Source organism: Papaver somniferum, chromosome 1 (genome assembly GCF_003573695.1).
Source record: "Papaver somniferum cultivar HN1 chromosome 1, ASM357369v1, whole genome shotgun sequence".
NCBI classification, from domain to species: domain Eukaryota; kingdom Viridiplantae; phylum Streptophyta; class Magnoliopsida; order Ranunculales; family Papaveraceae; genus Papaver; species Papaver somniferum.
This window is the reverse complement of record NC_039358.1, coordinates 40,320,930-40,347,421: the sequence shown is the minus strand read 5'-3', so window position 1 is coordinate 40,347,421 and position 26,492 is coordinate 40,320,930. Positions and strand designations below refer to the sequence as shown.

General features: G+C 37.4%; 1 protein-coding gene and 1 non-coding gene across 2 annotated transcripts; one reads left to right on the top strand and one right to left on the bottom strand.

Moving 5' to 3' along the window:
• Positions 1-1,850: 1,850 nt before the first annotated feature.
• Positions 1,851-1,921, top strand: TRNAG-GCC. The gene has a single exon. It is a non-coding gene; the product is annotated as a tRNA-Gly (tRNA).
• Positions 1,922-2,145: 224 nt separating this feature from the next.
• Positions 2,146-4,159, bottom strand: LOC113290623 (cysteine-rich receptor-like protein kinase 10). Its single transcript, XM_026540229.1, has 6 exons — positions 3,685-4,159; positions 3,228-3,352; positions 2,929-3,136; positions 2,609-2,876; positions 2,361-2,517; positions 2,146-2,280 (listed from the first exon to the last, which is right to left on the bottom strand). The coding sequence occupies exons 1-6, from the start codon at positions 4,157-4,159 to the stop codon at positions 2,146-2,148; spliced, it is 1,368 nt and encodes a 455-aa protein (XP_026396014.1).
• Between the last annotated feature and the right edge of the window lie 22,333 nt (positions 4,160-26,492).

Below are 26,492 nucleotides of genomic sequence, written 5' to 3'. Positions count from 1 at the left end.
AAAAAAAAAAAAAAAAAAAAAAAAAAAAAAAAAAAAAAAACAGAACTTATGAATGCATTGGGTAGATCAAACTGAATGCATTGAGTCTCACTCCGAAACCAGAGAAAATCACACGAACTGAACTTGAAGTAGAATAAAAAAAACTTACTTGGAAATGAAATTGAAGAAGAAGGAAGATGGGGATTGAAGAACCCATTGTAAAAACCTTGGTAGAATCTCACTGTGTAAACACCAATTGAAGATCTATGTCGATAGAATCTCACTGTCTTAACAAAAAGAACGAAACCCTGGTTCCAGGTTTGTCTTGAACAGAAAATCTTCTCAGATTCCAGTCCCTAGATGTCAAGTATTCTGGACAGAGCTCGCACAGCAAATCTAGGAAACACCTTTATTTTTTGTATTTAGGAAAAGTTGCGAATAGGAGAAACTCAGAGAACTATCATGATTGGGAAAGCACGAAGGAGATGGTTACGCTAAAACATCTTTCACCGTGTTAACACTAAGAAAGACATATTAATAAGGAAACACAGTTATATGGGGAAACCAAGGAATAAAATGGACGACAGGCGGATATAGATGTCGTTCTGTGCAAGGTTAGGCTTCAATGGAAGTATTATCCACCTTTACTAAGATACAGTTAAGTATTGGTGTAAATATGGTGTAATTAAATAATTTAGGCTATAACTCTGACAGAAATGTTGTCTACCTACTTTTTCGTAGACGACGTTACTATCGAACGGTTAAATAGTTGATTTAAACAAAGTGTAACACAATTTTAAAGTTATGCCAAGTGTCAGCACCATGGCTTCTACATTAGAAAAGGCCTATTTTGGCCAACAAAAAACGAGGGTTTCATAACTGTTTAACGTGAGAGCTTTATTTGTCAAGGCCTTTAAGAGAGGTGATGGAATATGCCAGCTGATATCCCGGCAAAGATGGTGCGGAGCCCTGGGACGGAATAGACGCTTACACCTGATGAATTCCGGGATGCGTTGGACAGTCTTCTTGCTGAGTATCATGGAGAGTTGCCTTTTATTCTAACATAAACTTTGTACCGAGTAACACTCCCCATTTAGTAGTTCATCTATCTATCTACATTATCTATGAACTTTTAGCTTTTAATAACCATACTTCCATTACGGTCGAGAAATAAGAGTATCCTGAATTCGATTGTATATATGGTATGATTTTAGATTGTAACAGTTCAAAGTCTGGAAAGCATATACAAACAGATTCAAAAATTTCTACTAGAAAATTCCTATATGACGAAACATAGGCTGCAGATTCCCCAAGCAATTTTTCTTCACCCTACTCTCAGTTTCCCCAAACATAGGCTCCAAACTTGTAATAGATATTCTATCACAACGTAGACAATAAGCAAGCGGATACGATATAATTTAGCAGTGTTTTTCTGCAAACAGCAAATGTCCACACACATTGGGGACGGAAAGAATTCTTAAACAATAGATGCTCATGACATTTGGTAACAGTGGGTCTGAGGCTACCAGTTGATATGGAAGTCAACTCGAACTAGCTAGGACGTTCCTTCTTCTTTTTTTTCCAAGCACGCCCCATAAACACTAAATTTTGAACGTATGATAAAATGACAGTCCAAGTCAAACTCATGGTGAAGGAAAGTTTGCCTTCCTAGCCTAGTGATTCGGCTTTTGAACAGTTGAATTCATGAGGTATATACAACCTAAAAAGAAAACTTGAGATGAATATCACATCGATCCCACCACTGTTTCCTCAAATTGTTCGTCTCTCCCGCCCAAGTGCCGAAGTGTTCTCATGTTTCTCATTGTTATAAATGGTATTAGTTTTAATTTTGGGAAAGGTCAGAACAACAAGCACCAGTGGTCTAGTGGTAGAATAGTACCCTGCCACGGTACAGACCCGGGTTCGATTCCCGGCTGGTGCATTTTTTTTTTTGATTTTTTTTTAGATATTTTCTTGGGATGAGAGGAAGAGATTGATGTTCAAACAACATACATACAAGAAGAATTCTTGTTTGTTAATTTCAACGAGGATCCAATATACTGACGGATACTCCATTTACACTCCATACCTCTTCTACTGCTTGATCTGAAACAAAATATGCTGGCCGTGTAGGTAACTGGAGAGTCATTGAGTTGCTACTAAGCATTAGAATAACCGAGTCCATTGTCGGTCTATCTGCAATACTGTCTTGAACAAATAGTAGGGCAATGTGGAACAATTCTCGTTTAAACTTGGATCTAATAGTTCCATGGCTGAACCATCTTGCCAATGTCTCCATGCCTGTAAAACAAAAATGCAATCCTCATTGGTTTAAGAAAGAAAAACAAAACAGTTTGCATTAAAGGAAGAAAAACACTCACATAAGTCAGAAGATCTTGTGCACCACCTGCTATGGATTCATAAAACGAAGTGTTCTTCTTTCCGCTGAGAATCTCCAGAACCAAGACACCAAAACTGAAAACGTCTGATTTTACAGAGAAACGTCCATGTAATGCATATTCTGGAGCCATATATCCACTGAAATATCAAATGCATTGAATAAGAATTCCACAGCTTATCTCAGAATTTGTCTATTATTTATGTGAAGTAGTTTCAGATATTTACTTACAGTGTCCCTGCTATTCTGATGGTGTTAGCTTGAGTTTGATCTACCACAAAGAGCCTGGCCAAGCCAAAATCTGAAATTTTTGGAGTCATATTTTCCGCTAATAATATATTGCTAGCTTTGAGATCTCGATGAATAATCCTGACTCGAGAATCCTCATGAAGATAAAGGAGGCCTCTAGCAATTGCTCCAACAATCTTGTATCGTATTTCCCAGTCCAGAATATACGTCCATTCACAGTATCTACATACATTCATATCCAATAATTGAACTTGTACACAGTACATTTTTACCAATAAAAAAGAAATTGCAGGTGCACATACCGAATATGAAATGATCAAGACTGGCGTTCATCAACTCGTACACGAGTAGTTTCTCTTGTTCATGTAAACAAAAACCTAATAGTCTTGCAAGATTCCTGTGTTGAAGTTTAGCTAATAATAACACTTCATTCTTAAACTCCTGATCACCTTGACCTGAACTTTTGGAAAGTCTTTTCACAGCTATTTCTTGTCCATCACTTAGTGTACCCTAAAGAAGTGAAAATGCCAACAAGCTAGAACTCAGCACAATTTTTGCATTCTAAATGAGTTGAGAAACGAATTTCAGCACATATGTATACCTTATAAACAGGGCCAAATCCACCTTCTCCAAGCTTATTAGCCTCAGCGAAGTTATTAGTTGCATCACTTATCATATTGAAATTGAACTGCAATGATTCTGCACTTTGAATATCTTGGTCCATATCTGTTGGGGAATTGCCAAGGTAATAACGAATTGATCAGAAAATGTTTGGAGAAAACGTAATAGATGAGCTTCGAAGATACATACCATGGTAATTGTTGCGATCCATCCTCTTTCTCTTGTCGAAACAGAACCACCAAACAGCAATGGAGGATAGTAGTAGTGCAATCACCAATAATGGGACGGCGATGCTAATTAAAAACCTTTGATAAATCCGTCCGATTCGCTACACGGTTGTTAAGAAGTAAATCCCCAATTTGAAAAAACTTTTCTTCTAAGCACAACTTGAAAAACAAGCTAACTAATAGTTGACTTATAGTACTTGTAGTACTTACAGTTATTAGTTGTATTTGACGGGGGTTGAAGAATCGGAGGTGATGCTCCAATAGTTGGAGTTGCATGCATATAATTCCCGTGAAAAGGCGCATACTCAAATCTGAAAGTACGGCTTGGAAAAAGAACTCTTGCCCCTTGTACTTCAGAACAACATGTTGATAATCTCCCAACAGCTGATCTAAGACATCTATTGCATAAACTCGGTGTCAAATCTGGTGTACACTGAACCATTGCATAAACATCATCAAACCTCGTGTAATTTGCTGAACGCGTAGCATATAAAGAAGGACTAATGGAACTATTAGTTACAGCTTCCACCACTAAATCATCTAGTAATCCAGTTACTATGTCTATAAATTGACTTTGGTTTACTTTGCTTTTAACTCCACCCAATAAATTAATGGATGGTTGTTCACTCAACCTTGAGAAGTAATTCTCATTTGAATACCTCAAAACACATCCATTGTAGAACATAATTGTTGTTTTTTTATTCGCACACCCCGAATCTTGCACAATTGTTTCGGTTGCAAGTTGAGCACATTCTGAACATATAGCTGGTGCTATATCCTCTCGACAGTGTAATGATCCGTAAATAGTATCCGGGTTTGCTCCTACTGTAATATTACGGTAACCATACCGAGGGATTGTGTTGTTGTTTGTGAATGTAGTTGAGAGAGAAGAGAGTAATAGATTGAGATTTGTTCGATATGTATAAGAGTTTGGAGAAACTAAAACTCTCCAAGTGGGTGAGACTAATTTGGGATAAACCAAATTTTAGTCGGTCACCAAGTTAGATTAGGATTAAGAGTTAAGATAACTCTTAATTAGCTTTCTTGATCCTAAAGACTAGGAACTTATTAGCTAAGTTATGGAACCCTAATCCCTACCTATGTGTATATAAATAGCCTAGTAGACAATCTAGAAAGACACACCAAAAAAATCTTCTTTCTCTCTTAGGGTTCATATGTTTTCTCCCAAACGATAATATATAAATCTCTTGTTTTTCCCGAGGATTCAACCTCGTTAAATTCTTGTCTCTTTTATCTTCTTTAGTTTGTGTTCTTTGCAATATTTGGAGTACCATTATGTAGCTGTGCAAATCGCTTCCGCAGGGTTTTAGCGCAACAATTGGCATCAAGAGCTCGGGTTAGGTTCTTGGAATTTTCGGTATTCATAATATTGCAGCGGGAGTATTTTTTTCTGAAGTTGTTTGAGGTAATTCTGATCTCAAAGTTTAGTTTTTTTATCTATATTTGGTTGTTTGTGAACAATGGTTGACGGGAAAGATCCAGTTGATCCGAAAGATCCTTTAGGAGAACATTCGGAGTCCACAAGTAAAGATAAAGAAACAAAAGAAGAAATACTGCATTCTCATAGATCACAACTGAAGGTTGAAAATTTCACCGGAACCAATAACTTTGGTTTATGGAGAACAGACGTAATGGATGCTCTTGTTCATCTTGACCTAGAAGAATCTCTAGAAGGTCGGCCAGCGGAGATGTCTGACAAGCAGTGGAACAAGATGAATAAATTATGTCTGGGTTCGATTCGTGGGCGTTTAGCAACATCCGTAAGAGTTAATTATCAGCACGAGACTTCAGCTAAGGATCTCTGGGAAAAGCTAGAGAAGGAGTACCTTGTGAAGAACGTGGCTAATAGGATACATCTTAAGAGAAATTTGTATCGCTGTAACATGAAGAAAGGTGCAACTCTAACAGAGCACCTGGATTCATATAATAAACTTCTTGCTGAGTTAGTTAACTATGATGAGAAGATCAACGACGAGGAACAAGCTTTGTGTCTGATAAACTCTCTTCCTGAAAGGTATGAACCCGTGATTAAGGCTTTAATGCATGGCAAGGATAAGATGACATACGCTGAGGTCACTACAGCATTGCGTAGTGAGGAGTTCCGGAAGATGGACCGTGAAGACCTGTCAAGTGAATCTAACAGTGACTTGCTTCTTGCAAGAGGTCGTTCAACATACATGAGAAAGAAGAATGGTGATCGTGGCAAAGTGAAAGGGCGTTCAAAGTCAAGAGCGCGTCTGCAGAAGGATGAATGTGCATGGTGTCATGACTTTGGCCATTGGGCTAAGGATTGTACCAAGAGTAAAGATAGAGAAGGAGATAACAACAAGACCGAGGTGAACATTGCTAAGGCAAGTGATGATTCAGATGTAGCTTCGGATTTCTCACTGACTGTGACATCATCAGCTTGTGTCGTAACTGACGTTACATGGGTACTAGATTCTGGTGCTACTTATCACATATGTCCTCATCGGGACTGGTTCTCAAGCTTCGAGAAGTTTGATGGAGAAGTACGTATGGGGAATAATCATACCTGCAGGGTGATCGGGATTGGTAGTGTTCGAATCAAGATGCATGAGGGTATGGTTCGGGAACTGAAGGAAGTAAGGTTCGTACCTGCTGTGAAGAAGAATCTGATTTCGCTCGGAAATTTGGAAGCTAAGGGCTACAAGTTAGTCGCTGAAAATGGCATTCTAAAGATAATCTCTGGATCGTTGGTAATCATGAAGGGCACAAGGCATCATAACTTGTACTACTTAACTGGGAGTACAATAACAGGAGATGTGTCAATTTCTGAACACATCGAGACTGCAGCGATGGAGACCACGAAGTTATGGCATATGCAACTTGCACATCCAGGTGATAAGTCGTTACACTCTTTAATTCGTCAAGATTTATTGAAAGGTGTTATTGCCTGCAAATTAGAGTTTTGTGAACATTGTGTGAAAGGCAAGAAAACAAGAACAAGCTTTGGCACAGCAATCCACAACACTAGTGGAGTTCTTGATTATGTTCACTCAGATGTTTGGGGTCCCTCCAAGAATGCATCATTGGGAGGGAAACATTGGTTCGTGTCTTTCATTGATGATTATTCTAGGTGAGTATGGGTGTACACCATGAGGCATAAGGATGAAGTCTTAGAAGTCTTTGTGAAGTGGAAAAGGCAATCGAGACTCAAACTGGTAGAAAGATCAAGGTACTACGTTCGGACAATGGTAGAGAGTACAAAAGTGATCCATTCTTGCAAGTATGTCAGGATGAGGGAATACAGAGGCATTTCACAGTTAAGAAGACACCGCAACAAAATGGGGTAGCTGAACGCATGAGTCGTACTTTGCTGGAGAAGGTACGATGTATGTTATCTAATGCTGGATTAGGTAAAGCGTTTTGGGCTGAGGCAGTTACATATGCGTGCTTCCTCATTAATAGGTTGCCATCAGCTGCATTAGAAGGTAAAACTCCGATGGATAAGTGGTATGGTAAACCAACTTATGACTATGACTCAATTCATATCTTTGGTTGCCCTGCTTAGTATCATGTTAGTTAAAACAAGCTTGATAGCCGTGCTGTTAAAGGGATCTTTATGGGTGTGAAGAAAGAAGTGAAAGGGTTCAAAATTTGGAATCCAATAGAGAAGAAGATAGTCATGAGTAGAGATGTTACATTTGATGAAGCGTCTATGGTAAAGTCTTGGGGTTCTCAGCAGGTGGAGAACAGAAGCACCAATACTAGTGAGCCTTTGCAGCAGGTGGAGATTGATGCAACTCCACTAATTCCAGCTAAGTATGTATCTGTTATGACTACTTCGGAAGGCGTGACGTCTACAAGGGAGGTAACTACTGAAGTTCCAAATGATAGTGACGATGTTTATGAAGAGGAACATGAAGCAGTGGAAGATACAGAAGCTACGGTCACTGAGACCATAGCAACCAGCAAACCGAGAAGATCAATCAGGAAACCTGGTTGGATAAATGATTTTATATCTTATGCATTACCAGTTGTTGAAGAAGGTATTTCTAATACCTATTTTGAAGCTATACACAGTGTAGAGCATCAAGAATGGGAAGCTGCTATGCAGGATGAGATGGAGTCTCTTTACAAGAATGGCACATGGATTCATACGAAGCTTCCGAACGGTAAGAAGGCCATTGGGTGTAAATGGGTATATGCTAAGAAAGAAGGATCTCATATGAATCAAGTACGCTACAAAGCAAGGTTAGTTGCAAAAGGTTATGCCCAAAAGGAAGGGATTGACTACAATGAGGTGTTCTCTCCAGTTGTGAAACACTCATCAATCCGAATTTTGTTGGCCTTGGTAGCACAGTATGATTTAGACCTAGTTCAGCTAGATGTGAAGACGGCGTTCTTACATGGTGATCTAGAAGAGGAGATTTATATGACTCAGCCGAGTGGGTTCAAAGTTGCTGGAAGAGAAGATTGTGTATGCAAGCTGAAGAAATCGTTGTATGGGCTGAAATAGTCTCCAAGACAGTGGTATAAGCGATTTGATCAGTTTATGATTGGCCAGACATACACAAGAAGTCACTATGACCATTGTGTACACTTCAAGAAGCTACATGATGGGTCTTTCATATATTTTCTCTTGTATGTCGATGATATGCTGATAGCATCGAGTAACAAGAAAGAGATTGATAACTTGAAGCAAAAATTGTCAACTGAGTTCGAGATGAAAGATCTAGGAGAAGCTAAGAAGATTCTTGGCATGGAGATTCAACGTGAGAGAAACAAGGGTAAAGTTTGTTTGTCTCAAAAGGCATACTTGAAGAAAGTGTTACAGAAATTTGGTATCTGCGAAGGAACTAAATCTGTAAGTACTCCCCTTGGTCCTCATTTTAAGTTGAGTTCTGATATGTCTCCCACTACTGAAGAAGAGCGTGAGTATATGGCCCAAGTCCCATATGCTAGTGTTGTTGGTAGCTTGATGTATGCGATGGTATGTACAAGGCCGGATATTTCACATGGAGTAAGTATGATCAGCCGTTATATGCATAATCCTGGTAAAGGACATTGGCAAGCTGTGAAATGGATTTTGAGGTATCTTTATGGTACTGTTGATGTTGGCTTGGAGTTTGTGAAGGAAGATGGGAACAATCAGCTGTGTGTTGGTTATGTGGATTCTGACTATGCTGGTGATTTGGACAAGAGGCGTTCAACTACAGGGTATGTATTTACCTTGGCTGGAGCACCGGTTAGTTGGAGATCGATTCTGCAGTCTACTGTGGCTCTCTCAACTACTGAAGCGGAGTACATGGCAGTGACTGAAGCATTTAAGGAGGCTATATGGTTACAGGGTTTTCTAGATGACTTGGGTGTTGTGCAGGAACAACTGCCTGTGCATTGTGATAGTCTTATTGCAATTTACTTGGCTAAGAATCAAGTGCATCATGCCAGAACCAAACATATAGATGTTCAATTTCACTTTGTTAGAGAAATTCTGGAAGAAGAAGACATTCTACTTGTGAAGATCGATACCAAAGACAATCCAGCTGATATGTTAACGAAAGTAGTATCTGGGGTCAAGTTTCGTCAGTGCTCTAAATTGATCCACATTCTTCCGGTTTGGTGATACCCTTTGGGGTAGAGGTTCTTAGGAAACTGGTGGAGGCCTTCTAGCAAGGCCATTGAGTAAACTACGGTCGGTTTGATTCCTTGCAGAGGATACGTAGGCAGCCTATGGCGCAATCGACGTTGGAAGACGAAGGTGATTTTTTTATTGATCGTCTCATGCATGAATGCATGATCCGAGGTGGAGAATTGTTGAATAAGTCGGTGTATAAGAGTTTGGAGAAACTAAAACTCTCCAAGTCGGTGAGACTAATTTGGGATAAACCAAATTTTAGTCGGTCACCAAGTTAGATTAGGATTAAGAGTTAAAATAACTCTTAATTAGCTTTCTTGATCCTAAAGACTAGGAACTTATTAGCTAAGTTATGGAACCCTAATCCCTACCTATGTGTATATAAATAGCCTAGTAAAGAACCTAGAAAGACACACCAAAAAATTCTTCTTTCTCTCTTAGGGTTTATATGTTTTCTCCCAATCGATAATATATAAATCTCTTGTTTTTCCCGAGGATTCAACCTCGTTAAATTCTTGTCTCTTTTATCTTCTTTAGTTTGTGTTCTTTGCAATATTTGGAGTACCATTGCGTAGCTGTGCAAATCGCTTCCGCGGGGTTTTAGCGCAACACTGTTGGCTGTGTAATTCGTACCTAGACAAAATTTCCAAGCTAAATAGTTTGGAGTACTTTCTTGAGCTTGTGCAGTTATTATTTGATCATGGTAATAAGCTGACATGAACATCAAAATGAAGACAATGTGGTATCTACTAGAGAAACAACCCATTGCTAGTTTCTGTGATGAAGTCAATAACGACTTAACCTGTGTATATATAATACAGTAGTGTGGTTTGTGAACTGAGATGTAGAATTTTAAGCTCATTTTTGCGTGACTGAGACTTGGGAGTTGGTTTGCAACGTAATTATTATCTTCTGTTTTAATATTTTGTATTGGCATGGCTGGCGGCAATGTGCAAATTGCAGTATAATAACATTTGATCGCCTCCAAAAATGAAAAAAGAAAAAACATTTGATCGATCGAAAACAAACGCGGTTGAGGTTGACTCGGCTTGAATATGCGTGGATTTACTTTCAGATAACAAAATACAAAAAGCGAAAGTTAAGAAAAACTTACTCATACTTAATAAACAATAAAATCCTAGTTGTAAAGTCGTAAATTAAGTTTGCAAATAATTTTTGTGTGAAAAGGACTTCATCTATGGCAGTTACCGTTGAATTCCAATGCAATGACCAACTCCCACTATACTTAAAACAAATTAATATAACCTAGTACTTAAACAAAAAAGGCTACTTTTTTTTGTTTTGAATAAGGGTGAGTGACTAGACATGATTTGGATTCAACGCGGTCCGCGTAATTAGAGAAGAAAAAGATATTCAGACGAGCAGCCGGGAAAAAGAGTTGAAGACAAATTAAAGTTACGTGTGTGGATTGTTGATACATGAAAAATAATATTCCTTACGAGTTTGGGGTGTCCCCGGAGGGTGGCTATGTCAAGTAGGAAGCGTAGGGACTTGGGGATTAAGCCCAAGTCCGACAAGAAAGTGCCCATTAAAAGAAAGGATAAGAAAGGAATTAGTGAATAAGAAAGAGGTTATACTAGGGAAGGAGTGGCATTATAAGTAATTAAAGAGGTTTAGGACACATGACATGATGTCATAAAAGGAAAGGGCTTTTGGGAAGTCTATATAAAGGAGAACAAGGTATAATGGAAAGACAACTCTCTCTTACTATTCTTGGTATAGTGAGGTCATTTGGTATAGCTAGGACGAGTAGAACCCCAAACCGAAATCACCCCACAACATTTGGAAACCACACCCGGAGGCTCGTGCCTAGCTCAAAATTGACACACTTAGGTGGCGCTAGTCCGAGCGCGAACGAGAACCAACCTAATGTCCCCCCAATTAACCCAAAAGGCGAGAGAGTAGGAATCACACAAGCGAGGAAACCAGATGCCCCGCGGGAGAAGGATAAGCAGCAGGAAGTCGAGAACACGTCACCCATACAACCTTCTCTAAAAGAGAAAGGGGGAGTGGTTTCCATGTGAGATGGAGTATTGACTAGGGGGGGGGGGGGGAGGAGGGGGTGATACATATCACCATAGTATTGTTGTCGAAGTTGTGATACAATTGAACTTTGATGTTGTGTAATAATACTATGATACTGTGTAACAATGATTGAGAATTCTTGTTTTCTCATTTTTATAGCTACGGATTTTCAACAACGATGATACTAAACTTACAACCTTTGGAATCATTGGAGTAACTTTGTTATGTATCTTGGTATAACTAATCACAATACCTGACTTATGATTTGGTATGACTAGTTTTTATTAATTGGTGTAACCGATCCTAAGTAATCACCATGAGAAGGTATGATCGATATTTGTAATTGGTCTGACCTATCCAAGTAATTGGTGTGACCGATCACACAATGTTGTGTAATCGATCCTTGTGATTGGTAACCGGTCCTGGTAATTGGTGTAACCGGTCCTGGTAACTGGTGTGACTGATCACAAGCAATATATACCATGAGAATATGGTAACCAGTCCTGGTAATTGATGTAACCGATCCTAGTAATTGATGTAACCGGTCCTGGTAACTTGTATTACAGCACTGCTCGGTCGAACTCGCATGCGTTGCTATCTCAAGCATGTTTGTTAATGTTAGTGATCAAAACTATAAGTCTTTATTTCTAGTCTACTTATAGCTAAGTCCCGGACTAGGATATAAAGTGTAGTTGAGCTCAAGACTCCATGGCGATCATCATACAAAGACGAAGAACTACTCAAGGAACTTGTGGAACTTCATCGACTAAAAGGTATGTGGAGACTTGAACTTATATATCACTCAAAAGTCTATCTACTTTATCTCCTATCTTGAGACAAAAGTCGTATTGCTATATATACTTTGATTATACACATTTGCTATTTTGAGCCGAGTTTATCTCGCTTATCTATTTCTATAAATATGTGTTGGTAAGCTTTCGCTTTGGCCAAGTTCATCTTTACTAGTGACATAAGTCATATTAGTTTCAATTACTTGAAAATGGCTTTGATGAAAAATGGTTTGTGAACAACAACTATATAATGTCCTCTAAGAATGTTTCAGTGATTGAAATGAGATTTTAGAATATATAACCTTGGAAGGATATAAACATTGTGTGGTAGCACATACGTTTGTAAGTCCTTATTCCTTGAACCAAAGTATGCGTACTTTGATGCTCAGGAAAACCGGAACTAAAGTCCGCGTACCAGTACGCGCACTGTCGGAAGTTCACATCCGTGAATTTCTGCTAAAGTTTGTGAACTGAAAACAAACTTATTCCGGGTACTTAAGTCTGCGTACCAGTATGCGTACTTAAGTTGGTTATTTTCTAAAAACGGTTATTCGTGAACTTAAACTTATATAAACTAAGGAATGCATATTTGGAAACCATGTCTATAAAGTTCATGAATTGATTCGAGTGAATCAAATCGTTTTTGCTTCGATTGTGTTTTGTATACTTCTATAAGATCTAAGCAATTGAACAACTCTCTAACTAGTTAATTTGAGTCATTTGAACTAGTTGTGGTAAAGAAGAATATGGTTGATATGAAAGTGCTCATACGGCTAACCATTTGGTTAACTACTGTTGAACCAACTAAGTTTACATGTTTGGGTACGGTTACACAAACCTAAATAAACGTGCATTTCATTTGTGTGTAACAAGCTAAGTTCATCTAACGGTTGAAAGATATTAGCTTGAATCTAATCAGGTTTTCATCTAACGGTGAATATTGAATGCTTTGTTACCAAGCTAACATTGATTACGAACCCTGATTTGAAAGTCTATATAAAGGATAACTCTAAAAATTGGGAAACCTAATCCCCACACCTCCTGTGTGATACTAGTTGTATTAGCTAGAGTCGATTCTCCTTTAACCTTAGGTTTCTTCTCGGGACCCTGTAGGTTAACAACTTGAAGACTTCATTGGGATTGTGAAGCCAGACTCAACTATTTTCTTTGTAGTTGCTTGATCTGATCTTGCTGTTTCTATCGTATTTGAGTACAATCGTAAGGATTGCTTGAGATTGATTTCTCCGATAGACAAGATATAAAAGAAGTCACAAAAACCTTCGTCTCATCGTTTGTGATTCCGCAATACCTTCTTTCGCTAGTCGATAAGATTATTGTGAGGTAATTGATAATTCTAGGCTGTTCTTCGGGAATATAAGTCCGGGTTATCAATTGGTTCCTGTTCACCTTGATTTATCAAAAGACGGAACAAATACTCGTAGGTATCTGTGTGGGAGACAAATTTATCTATTACCGTAGACTTTTCTGTGTGATACAGATTTATTTATTAAAATCTTCGACTTTGGGTCGTAGCAATTCTTAGTTGTGGGTGAGATCAACTAAGGGAATCAAGTGCATAGTATCCTGCTGGGATCAGAGACGTAAGGAGCGCAACTGTAACTTGGATCAGTGTGAGATTGATTGGGGTTCAACTACAGTCCAGAGCGAAGTTAGTTTGCAGTATACTAGTGTCTGTAGCGGCTTAATACAATGTGTGTTCAATCTGGACTAGGTCCCGGGGTTTTTTTTTTTTTGCATTTGCGGTTTCCTCGTTAACAAAAATTCTGGTGTATGTGTTATATCTTTTCCGCATTATATTTTGTTATATAATTGAAATATCACAGGTTGTGCGTTGAATCGATCAATTGGAAAATCCAACCTTTGGTATTGATTGAAATTGATTGATCCTTGAACATTGGTCTTTGGTACAGTTCAAGTAGTTTCTCTTGTATTTAATTAGACTCGCAGATTTCTATTTTGCTTGAGTAAGTGTTGAATCGAGAAAGTGAGATATAACTCTTTGATATACTTTTATTAAGATTGAGTCTGACTGTCTAGTTGATTCTTTTAAAAGTATATTGGAGTTTGTCCATACAGATTGCTAAGCGAAATATTGGGTGTGGTTGCTAGACCCCCACTTTTTCAACTTGTATGACCAATCACAAGTATTTCCATATTAAGATATAAACGATCCAAGTGATTGGTAGAACCGATTGAACCCATGTATGTGATTTGATTTGATCAATCACATAGTTATCTTGGAATACAGGTGAACCAATTCTAAACTCGTTTGGAAGTGTGGTATAACCAATTCCAAGATTGTAAATCCATGTAAATATGAATAAGGATTCACAGTGAAAAGATGTTAACATACTTTGAACACGTACAATAACTCTTATCATTTATTATTCAAAGATATTCCTTAGTACTCAAGGAGATCATGTGCCAAAATAAATTGAAAATATTTTAATTAAGGTTTTTTGTTTTATATGCTTTAATTACCAGCAATTGAATGCATATCTCTAGAGAATAAAAATTAGTGATGTGCAATTACTAATTGGATTTTTCTATTGAAAGATTTCGGAAATTTTGGACAAGCATTTATTGGAATTAGGAAAACCGAATTTTACTATTCATTGATATCTTGAGAATATTGTAAGTTTTGAAAATTCCTTGGTGTCCAAACATCCTTGGTCTATAAATACCTAAGTTTGCATTTCAAGCAAACTATCCTAAGAGCCAGGCAAACTTCATTCTTGTTGTTTCTGGTGGAGCCGTCTATTCAGAGAAGAAAATATCCTAATTAGGTGAAATCTCTTACGACCGCTCGTTTAAAGACTTCAGTGGGATCAAGAAGCTCTACGAGTACCGTTGGTGGGAACTAGATAGTTGCAGTGTTATTAGTTTTCAGTTGATTTGATTGACTAACGGGTTGTTGAAACTTTGATTTCACCTAGTTTTTTTATTCTTGAGAATCTTCTCTTCTGATATAAGATTTACTCAAACTAGATCGACGGGATCTTTAGAACTGTTTGTAGATTTAAAGACATCTTGTGATAGTCCATTGTTAAAAGACTCCGTTCTGTGTGTGATTGATCACAAGATATTCAAGTGGTATTGCGCAGGTGTTTATTGAAGATTAAAGAAGATTTTAGACGAAGAAGATTTCTTATTTAGTTCTCATATCTTTGTGTATGCACAAACCTTGATCGGTTGGGATCCAATTAGAATCATATTTATTCGATTGATTAGTTGCGTGAGATCGGCATTCTCAATATATCTCTTTGAGATTTATTTTGATTGAGTGTGAATCTAAACTTGACTACTTTGGTAGTTATTGGATAGATTGATCTAACCAAGCAAAGGAGTTTATTATAATATTAAACGGAAGAGCCTTTGCTTATGACTTGAGATATATTTATCTTAAAAGAATCAAAAAAATTTTACCAAACATGTTAGAGCATAGCTCGGTCGATCTCGCATGCGTTCTGTGTGTGATTGATCACAAGATATTCAAGTGGTATTGCGTAGGTGTTTATTGAAGATTAAAGAAGATTTTAGACGAAGAAGATTTCTTATTTAATTCTCATATCTTTGTGTGTGCACAAACCTTGATCGGTTGGGATCCAATTAGAATCAGATTTATTCGATTGATTAGTTGTGTGAGATCGGCATTCTCAATATATCTCTTTGAGATTTATTTAGATTGAGTGTGAATCTAAACTTGACTACTTTGGTAGTTATTGGATAGATTGACCTAACCAAGCACAGGAGTTTATTAGGATATTAAACGAAAGAGCCTTTTCTTATGACTTGAGATATATTTATCTTGAAAGAATCAAAGAGTTGTTACCAAACATGTTAGAGCATAGCTCGGTCGACCTCGCATGTGTTGCTATATCAAGCATGTTTGTCAATGTTAGTGATCAAAACTATGAGTCTTTATTTCTAGTCTATTATAGCTAAGTCTCAGACTAGGATAGAAAAGTGTAGTTGAGCTCAAGGACTTCATGGCGATTCATCATACAACGACGAAGATCTACTCAAGGAACCGTGGAACTTTATCAACAAAAAGGCATGTGGAGACTTGAACTTAACTATCACTCAAAAGTCTATCTCTTCTATCTCCTACTTATTATGAGACAAAAGTCGTATGCTATATAGACTGGATCATACACATTTGATATTTCGAGCCGAGTATATCTCGCCTATCTATATCTCGAAATCATGTATTGGTAAAGCGTTTCGCTTTGATCAAGTTTATCTTCACCTAGTGATGAAAGTCATGAAAAGTTTCAATTACTTTGAGAATTGCTCTGACGCGAAACGGTCTGTGAATAACGGCTATATAACTTCCTCTAAGAATGTCTCAATGATTGGAATGAGAGTTTAGATTACATAACCATGTATTTCTTAATCCGAAGTTTTAGAACTTTGTTGATTGAGAGAAATCGGAGGAATTGGCTTTGCCAAGTCCGCGAACCCAGTCTGCGAACTGACGGAAGTTCTCGACCGAGAATTTTTGCTGGGATTTTCCAAAAACTCGTTTGCGGGTAAGTCCGCGAACTGGCGAAAGTCTCTTTGCCGAGATTTTCTACTAAGTTTGGAAAAACTCCACCGGTTGTCTTAAGTCCGCGAACTTGTTTGTGAGCTTAAGTGGTTATGATCTAAATATGTGCTCTGAACATGAAACTTAAATTACTAAAGAATTCTTTATGAAAACCGTGGCTATAAAGTTCATGAGCCGATTCAATCGAATCGAATCATCTTTGTTTCAATTATGTCTTGTGTGGTTACATAAGATCTCATAGCAATTGAACAACTCTCTAACTAATTCATTTGAGTCAATTGAACTAGTTATGGTGAAGAAGAACAAGGTTAATAATAAATGCTCATATGGTTAACCTTTTGGGTTACTATGTTGAACCAACATACACGTACACGTTTGGGAACGGTTTTCACAAACCCAGTAAACGTCTACCCAAGTGTGTGTGACAAGCTAAGTTTTCGATCTAACGGTTGTGAAATATTAGCTTGAATCTAAATTAGGTTTTCATCTAACGATGAATATGGATTGCTTTGTAACTAAAGCAAAACCCTGATTTGAAGGCTATATAAAGGAGACATCTAGCATTGTGCAAAACTAATACCCACACGTCTGTGTGATACTAGTGCGCTCGCTAGAGTCGATTCTCCTTTAACCTTTGGTTTTCTTCTCTAAAACCAGGTTAACGACTTAAATACTTCATTGGGATTGTGAAGCCAGACCGATACTACTTTTATCGTAGTTGTGTGATCTGATCTTGCATTTTCTATCGTACGAGTACAATCTATTGATTGGCTTGAGATCGTGAGAGTTCTCCGATAGGCAAGATAAAGAAGTCACAAACATCTTCGCCTCACTTTTTGTGATTCCTCGACAAACCGCATGTGTAGTCAGGTTGGATTGTAGAGAGGTGATTGATTAATCTAGGTTGTTCTTAGGGAATATAAGACCGGATTATCAATTGGTTCCTGTTCACTTTGATTTTATATCTTAAGACGGAACAAAACCTAGGGTTTATCTGTGGGAGACAGACTTATCCTTTGATAGACTTTTCTGTGTGAGACAGATTTGTTTATTATCAAGTCTGCGATTTTGGGTTGCAACAACTCTTGGTTGTGGGTGAGATCAGCTAAGGGAATCAAGTGCGAAGTGTCCTGCTGGGATCAGAGGCGTAGGAGTACAACTGTACCTTGGATCGGTGGGAGACTGATTGGGGTTCAACTATAGTCCAGTCCGAAGTTAGCTTGGAGTAGGCTAGTGTCTGTAGCGGCTTAATACATTGTGTATTCAATCTGGACTAGGTCCCGGGGTTTTTCTGCCTTTGCGGTTTCCTCGTTAACAAAACTATGGTGTCTGCGTTATTTTTTTCCGCATTATATTTTATATAATTGAAATAATACAGGTTGTGTGTTCGTGATCATCAATTTGAAATCCAACCTTTGGTTGTTGATTGATATTGATTGATCCTTGGACATTGGTCTTTGGTACCGTCCAAGTTATTTCTTTTATTTGATAAAGACTCTCTATTGTTTTTAGCTTGAGTAAAAATCAAATCAAGAGAGAGATATTAACTCCTTGAGATACTTTTATCTAGATTGAGTTTGACTGTCTAGTTGATTCTCTAGCAAAGTATTTCGGAGTTAGTCCATACAGATTGCTAAGCGAAATATTGGGTGGTGTTGTTAGACTCCCGCTTTTTCAATTGGTATCATAGCAGGCAAACACGTTAAAGACCTCATATGTCTGTGTTTGTAGCGATCTTACTCTATGGACAGAGGTGTTATCTCTATTAACGTACCACCAATCTTCGATGGCTCCAATTACTTATGGTGGAAAATTGTCATGCGATCTTTTCTTCAATCTAGTGATTTTGAATCATGGGTATATGTGGTTAATGGCTATGATGCCCCCGTTGTGGCAGTCGGTGATGTAAATGTTCCTAAACCTATTTGTGAATACACCACTGTTGAGATAACTGCTGCAAAGTAAAATTCCGACGGTTTGAATACTATCATACATGCCATTACCCCAAATCTTCAGCATCATGTGACAAACTGCACTAGATCTAAAGATGCTTGGGATATCTTAGAAACAGTATTTGAAGGCAACTCCAGTGAAAAGGATGCTAGGCTTCAAAACCTTAATTCCGATTGGGAGAACCTTCGTATAACAGATGAAGAAACATTTGATGAGTTTAATCACAAAGTGTCTGAAATTGTTAATGCATCTTTGCATTGGGTAAGACTATTCCTGGAAAGGACATTGTGATGAAAATTCTCAGATCGCTGCCATCTAGATACGAGTCTAAGAAGTGATGAACACGCAAGTGCGACACATTTTCACCCATAATTACATGAGCTAGAACTCATTTTATCACTAATAATATTGTTTTAAGTATTTTCAAGGAAATAAGCTCTTATGGAAAAGTTGCTCGAAAAGTGGTTTTTGGACCCCTGAGGACACTTGTTATTCGAACTCACAATTTTAGATAAGGGGTAACCTATTACTATGGGGCACTCCAGTGGCTAAGGGGATACTTGATTTGTTATATACACCCCCACCGCTATGGGCACCCTTCAAATTGTTACGGGGCACCCTTCTTCATCACCAAGAACACAAGGTTTTGGCGGGAAAAATGAATCTGTTTCTGCGAATATTTTTGGGATTGATTTGAGGAGATATTGTGGGGATTTACTCTCGGATATGGATAGATACCATCATGTTTCGAGTAAACAGGGGTCGTAATTACATTTGAATCGAGAAAGGAAGGAAATTATCACCAGTTAGAAGAAATTTAGGATGAAGATATTTCATACATTCTGTTGAGTTATTGTGGAAGATTTTGTTGCAGATTTTTGGTAAGATTTTGTGTGATTTATTCGTGCAAATGGATTTGGATGAAGTTATAGCGGCATGACAGGATTGGTAAGGTGCATAATTCCGAAGAAGAAAAGATATATACACGATTTTTATAAAAGAGGGAAGAAATATCTTCGGGTTTATGGTTGGGTTTATGGTGAGTTTAATACAGAAGTTAAGTGCAGTTAAGAGAGGATATTCGCCTAGGATCCATATATTTGTCATATCAACAGAGTTTGGGAAGTTTTCAAGACAGTTAACGCATGAAGAGAAAGAAATAATCTTCATGTAATGGCAGTGAGAATAATGGATTAAAGAGAAAATATTCTGCATTAAACTGAGGATATTTGGATGTTGTGGAGTATAAAAAGGTAGCTGGTAAACATAGAAAGGACATCGAGAGTCTGGGGAAGAAAATAGAGAGTTGCATAGCAACTTTTCTGCTGCTGCAGAGAGAAGAAGAAGAAGAAGAGCTTTGACGCCTACGGACTGTCGCAAGAAACTGTCGTTTATTGACAATACTTGTAACAGTCTGTCTGGCACGCTTAATTTGTATTTGCAACATCTATTGTAACAGTGATTTCTGTAACGCCGACACAGCGTTGCAGATTCATTGTATTATTAGTTTTCTTTAATAAAAACACCATTTGAGCTATAAATTATATTTTTGAGTTTGTATTTATCATGAGAAGCTAAACCCCCACACTGGGTCGACGGAGGAAGACGAATTTCATACATGGGTAAAATTATTTAATTCTTTATAAGACTTTTGTATTAATTTTAATTGAAATATGATTTGAAAAAATTAGTTATCATTTTATTAGATGGGTCATGCTTGCTTAGATGTTTGATGTCCCATGCTTACGATGTATAACTAATGTTTGGAGAATATACCTTGGCAAAAATAAGAGTCAATATTGTTTTATTTATTGAGCGATAATTGTTTGAGAATGAATAATTGAACCTCTTGATATGAGTTTGGCCGAATCCTAGACCCAGTAACTCTCTATTTTATTCCTTTAAAATTAATCTTAACAAGTCTTAGAGTTCGAATCCCTATTTACTACAATTACAACGACAATAAAAAAAAAATCTTAATCAAGAAGCATGCCATCGTTGAGGGGAATAACCTCGATAATCTTTCCAGAAACACATTGGTTGGAAAGCTTAATATCTTTGACCATGAGCATATATCCAGATTCGGTAAGGATGTTTCCTTTAAAGCACAAAAGAACACTAAATTACTTGTCAAAGGTAAGAGTGTTCATGTCTCTGAGGATGATCAGTCTGAGGATGATTTTTCGGATGAAGATCTTGACAAATCAGTCTCCTTGATCACAAGACAGTTTAGGGATCTTCTGTTGAAGAGAAGTAAACGGTTTTCAAGAGACAAACCTAAGTCATCAGAAAAACCTCACGGTCGCATACCTCTTAAAAACATGGATGCTGACGAGGCTGATGACGAGGACATGCCTCAGTGCTTTAAGTGTAAGGGTTTTGTCCATTTTGCTAACGAATGCCCAAATCGTAGAAAATACACTGGGAACAAAGGTCTAGCTGTAACACTTGATGAAATGTCTGAAACCTATGATTCCGGTGAAGATAGGAAATCAAGTGTAGGGCTTCTTTGTGAAAACATCGATTTTGATACTTATAGCAATACATATATCAACCTCAATGGGTTCGGAGAAGAGGGAAACCCAATCAAGCTGGAAGATTCTTTGAATCCGATAACTGGAAACCCTTTCAGTGATGTTTCAGGATCAACTCTACGTTTGTCTGCTTGCACATCTCAGATGCCTGAATACTATCCAAGTTTGACGAGCTCGTTTTGTTCGATGAAGGGACACGAACTATCAAGGTGTTGCAAATACAAGCACCAAATAAGGCATGCCAGCAAACTTCAACGAAGAGCAGGTCGATTCGCAAGGAAGCTGAAACTTGCTCAGAAGACCGCCGAGGTATGTAGGATCTTATCTTCGTCTAAGAAGTTGGTTTCCAAGGATAGAATAAGACCATTTGAAAAGAAAATATGGTCAAATCGTTTTGATAGACAAATATCAGAGGATTCCTCCCATGAGGAAAAAGATGGAAAAATCGTTGTTCATCGCAACACAACTTGATCGTGTTGTTGAGAAAATCTTGTCTCATGTGTCTGTTCGAAAAGAGACAAGATTTAGTGTTGATCCAGGCTTCAGAAGAGTTTTTCCTTCTTTTCTTAGTTTTGTTATTTTTTGTCTATCAAATAAAATAAAGGGTTATTATCGATAATTCTACTCTTTATAGGGTTTTGGAGTTGGGCGTATACGAACCTGTTAATAGGTTTTGAACCCTACATTCCGTTTTCCTCTTGACATCCTATATAAGACTGCTTGTTGAGTTAAGTGATTCAATCACACAAATCCGGTTGTTTATAACTGTTCTCAAAGCACTATGTCATCAGATGGAAAGGATGTCAACATGATTGTTAAGTCTTCAATCAAGGAAAAATAAAAATCTCCTATCTCTAAGTCCCTGAAAAGAAAAAGAAGGAATACAAGAAAACCCAGGGTTGTTCCTTCTAACTCTCAGAAGTTGTTTGATGTACTTGATGAGTTAAAGGAAATAAGAAGGGAGATTTATGAAATAAAGACGTTCGTGTCTAAATATTTGGAAATTTAGAGGACCCTAATTCGACCTCTTTAGCCAAGACAGTTCGTGGGTATTGACACTTATCTCCGTGAACCTTATGTCCCGATGGTTGTCGATAACAAGGAGTTCGGGAATGATAAAGAATTTCTCAAAGGAATTGTTTCCTAGTATGTCTTCTTTTTGGTTCAGTTGGAAGAATAACTAGTGCTATCAATTGCGATGATTGTGACTACACATAGCTATTTTTGTTTTCATCTTCTTATGTTATTTTTTAGGTTTATTGTTTTTAAATTCTAAAAATAGTTGGAGGATGATGTTATTGCAGTATTGATCTTTATGATTTTGTGATATTGCTATTTGATTATGTGATATGCATTGTTTACGTCCGTGAACTTGAAGGTCCCATATGCTTTCAAAAGTAAAGTCGTTCATGATTTGGTATTCGTATTGATGAAAGGACGAATGGACTTTTGACAATTACGAAAGTTATGCCTCTGCAGTCATGTATTTGATGGAAAATAGGATAAAATCTTTTGTTTGACAAGGATAAAGTTTATTATGTCATTATGATGGAAAATAGATTAGATCCTTGTATGTTACCCACAGTATTGATCTTCATTGATCCATTTTTTTATGTTTTACCGTGAAGGCTCCATTGTGTATCTTATGTTGAGCACCTTACAACTATGTCGATTAATATTGTCCTTGTTGGTTGTTCCATGAGATGCTATATGCTGAGCATTCTTGAACTAAATTAATCATCTTGGTTGGTTATTTAGTTATTTGCTCCGAAAGTCTTCTTTTGTCGAGCAAATCCTTTGACAATGATATTGATTACTTTTGTGATTAGTTTGGTTGTTTGTAATCCAATTAGATTAATTATGGAATCTCTTGTAATTAGTCTAGTTGAGTTTTTGTGTTGAGTATATGAACGGCTATACAAATCATGTTCTATTGGTTAATATAGTTGTATATTCTGTAAGGTTTTCCTTATGTTGAGTATGTGAACGATTAAGTTAGTCATCTCCGTATGATTACTTTAGTCGTAGCTCCGTAAGTTTACTTATGTTGAGCACTTTCAATTAAATTGATCACTTTTGTGGTTTGATTTAGTTGCGTATTCCAATTAAATTAATCATGGGTTTTCTTGTGATTAATTTGATTGAGTTTTGGATATAAAAAATCATTTCCATGGTTTTTGGTGTCCAATTAAAAAATCCTTCTTTTCTTTCGAAATTAAGGTCGCTCTTGTTGTTCCTTCGGGAATGACATCAAATGGGGGAGAGTTCTTTTGAACTTATGCTTAATGGTAATATCTTGCGTGGTGTGCGGCTGTGGAATTTTATAGGGGTTATCTTGTATCTTAAAACTCCTTAATGAATGCATTTAGCTTCGGCTTTATGATTGCATCTAAATTAAGTTGGTATGTATTTTTTTTTTTAGTCTATGAAATGTCTCTTGTGGAAATTTCATTATGATCCCGTTTTTGTACCTTTGCCAATTTTATTGACAAAATGGGGGAGAAATATTGTATTTCACACTACAAATACATATGGTTTTCGGATCATTGTGTAAGGGGGAGTGGTTTCCATAATCGAGGTGGAGTATTGACTAAGGGGGAGTGATACATATCACCGTAGTATTATTGTTAAAGTCGTGATGTAATTGGACTTTGATGTTACATAATAATACTATGTCACTGTATAATGATGATCGAGAATATCGATTTCTCTCATTGTTATAGCTACGGATCTTCAACAACGGTGATGCTAAACTTACAACCTTTGGGATCATTGGAGTACTTGGAAGGACGAAGATTTCAGGGAACGTTGAAGATTAGACTATGGAATAAGAGCCACTAAAGTTTATATTTTTTCTATTCCATATGTATTAATAGTTTTGTCACTAAAATTGACAAAGAGGTAGATTGTTAGAGCATATCTCGGTCGACCTCGCATGCGTTTCTATCTCAAGCATGTTTGTCAATGTTAGTGATCAAAACTATGAGTCTTGATTTCTAGTCTATTATAGCTAAGTCTCGGACTAGGATAGAAAAGTGTAGTTGATCTCAAGGAGTTCATGGAGATTCATCATACAACGACGAAGATCTACTCAAGGAACCGTGGAACTTCATCAACAAAAAGGTATATGGAGACTTGAACTTATCTATCACTCAAAAGTCTATCTATTCTATCTCCTACTTATTATGAGACAAAAAGTCGTATGCTATATAGACTGGATCATAAACATTTGACATTTCGAGCTGAGTATTCACTACTTATCTTTTTCTAGAAATCGTGTGTTGGTAAAGCGTTTCGCTTTGATCAAGTTTATCTTCACCTAGTGACGAAAGTCATGAAAAGTTTCAATTACTTTGAGAATTGCTCTGACGTGAAATGGTCTGTGAATAACGGCTATATAATGTCCTATGAGAATGTCTCAATGATTGGAATGAGAGTTTAGATTACATAACCATGTATTCCTTAATCCGAAGTTTTCGAACTTTGTTGATTGAGAGAAACCGGAGGAATTAGCTTTGCCAAGTCCGCGAACCCAGTCCGCGAACTGACAGAAGTTCTCTTACCGAGAAATTTTGCTGGGATTTTGCAAAAACTCGTTTGCGTGTTTAGTCCGCGAGCTCAGTCCGTGAACCTAGTCCGCGAATTGGCGGAAGTCTCTTTGCCGAGATTTTCTGCTGAGTTTGGAAAACTCTGTCGGTTGCCTTAAGTCCGCGAACTTGTTTGTGAGATTAAGTGGTTATGATCTAAAGATGTGCTCTGCACATGAAATTTAAATTACTAAGGAATGATTTATGCAAACCGTGGCTATAAAGTTCATGAGCCGATTCAAATCGAATCGAATCATCTTTGTTTCAATTGTGTCTTGTGTAGTTACATAAGATCTCATAGCAATTGAACAACTCTTTAACTAGTTCATTTGAGTCAATTGAACTAGTTATGATGAAGAAGAACAAGGTTAATATGAAATTCTCATATGGTTAATCTTTTGGGTTACTATGTTAAACCAACATACACGTACACGTTTGGGCACGATTTTCACAAACCTAGTAAACGTCTACCCAAGTGTGGGTGACAAGCTAAGTTTTCGATCTAAGGTTGAGAAATATTAGTTTGAATCTAAATCAGGTTTTCATCTAATGGTGAATATGGATTGCTTTGTAACTAAGGCAAAATCCTGATTTGAAGGCTATATAAAGGAGACATCTAGCATTGTGTAAAACTAATGCCCACACGTCTGTGTGATACTAGTGCGCTCGCTAGAGTCGATTCTCCTTTAACCTTTGGTTTTCTTCTCTAAAACCAGGTTAACAACTTAAAGACTTCATTGGGATTGTGAAGCCATGCCGATACTACTTTTATCGTAGTTGTGTGATCTGATCTTGCATCTTCTATCGTACGAGTAAAATCTATTGATTGTCTTGAGATCGTGAGAGTTCTCCGATAGGAAAGATAAAAAAGTCACAAACATCTCCGTCTCACTGTTTGTGATTCCTCGACAAACCGCCTGTGTAGTCAGGAAGGATTGTAGAGAGGTGATTGATTAGTCTAGGCTGTTCTTCGGGAATATAGGACCGGATTATCAATTGGTTCCTGTTCACCTTGATTTTCATATCTTAAGACGGAACAAAACTTAGGATTTTTCTGTGGGAGACAGATTAATCCTTTGATAGACTTTTCTGTGTGAGACAGTTTTGTTTATTATCAAGTCTGCGATTTTGGGTTGCAGCAACTCTTGGTTGTGGGTGAGATAAGCTAAGGGAATCAAGTGCGCAATATCCTGCTGGGATCAGAAGCGTAGGAGTACAACTGTACCTTGGATCGGCGGGAGACTGATTGGGGTTCAACTATAGTCCAGTCCGAAGTCAGCTTGGAGTAGGCTAGTGTCTGTAGCGGCTTAATACAATGTGTATTCAATCTAGACTAGGTCCCAGGGTTTTTCTGATTTTGCAGTTTCCTCGTTAATAAAACTTCTGGTGTCTGTGTTATTTTTTTCCGCATTATATTTGTTATATAATTGAAATAATGCAGGTTATGCGTTCGTGATCATCAATTGGAAATCCGACCTTTGGTTATTGATTGATATTGATTGATCCTTGGACATTAGTCTTTGGTACCGTCCAAGAAGACTCGCATATTTTTATTTGCTTGAGTAAAGATCAAATAGAGAGATTAAGATATAAACTCTTTGATATATCTTTTTACTGATTGAGTCTGACTGTCTATTTGATTCTCATAAAAAGTATATTGGAGTTTGTCCATACAGATTGCTAAGCGAAATATTGGGTGGTGTTGTTAGACCCCCGCTTTTTCAATTGGTATCAGAGCCAGGTTAACAAGTTTAAGACCTAACAAGTCCGTGTTTGTAGCGATCTGACTCTATGGACGGAAGTGTTATCTCTGTCAACGTACCACCAGTCTTCGATGGCTCAAACTACCTATGGAGGAAAGTTGTTATGCACATATTTCTTCAGTCGCGTGACTTCCAATCATGGATCTATGTTGTG

Bases quoted from the DNA above. Each gene is read 5' to 3' on its own strand.
- LOC113290623 (XM_026540229.1), bottom strand. From the start codon at position 4,159: ATGTTCTACAATGGATGTGTTTTGAGGTATTCAAATGAGAATTACTTC. The intron at 3,353-3,684 runs GTAAGTACTACA...ATTCCCCAACAG, and splicing joins GTCAAATACAACTAATAACT to ATATGGACCAAGATATTCAA. The intron at 3,137-3,227 runs GTATACATATGT...TCACTTCTTTAG, and splicing joins GATTTGGCCCTGTTTATAAG to GGTACACTAAGTGATGGACA.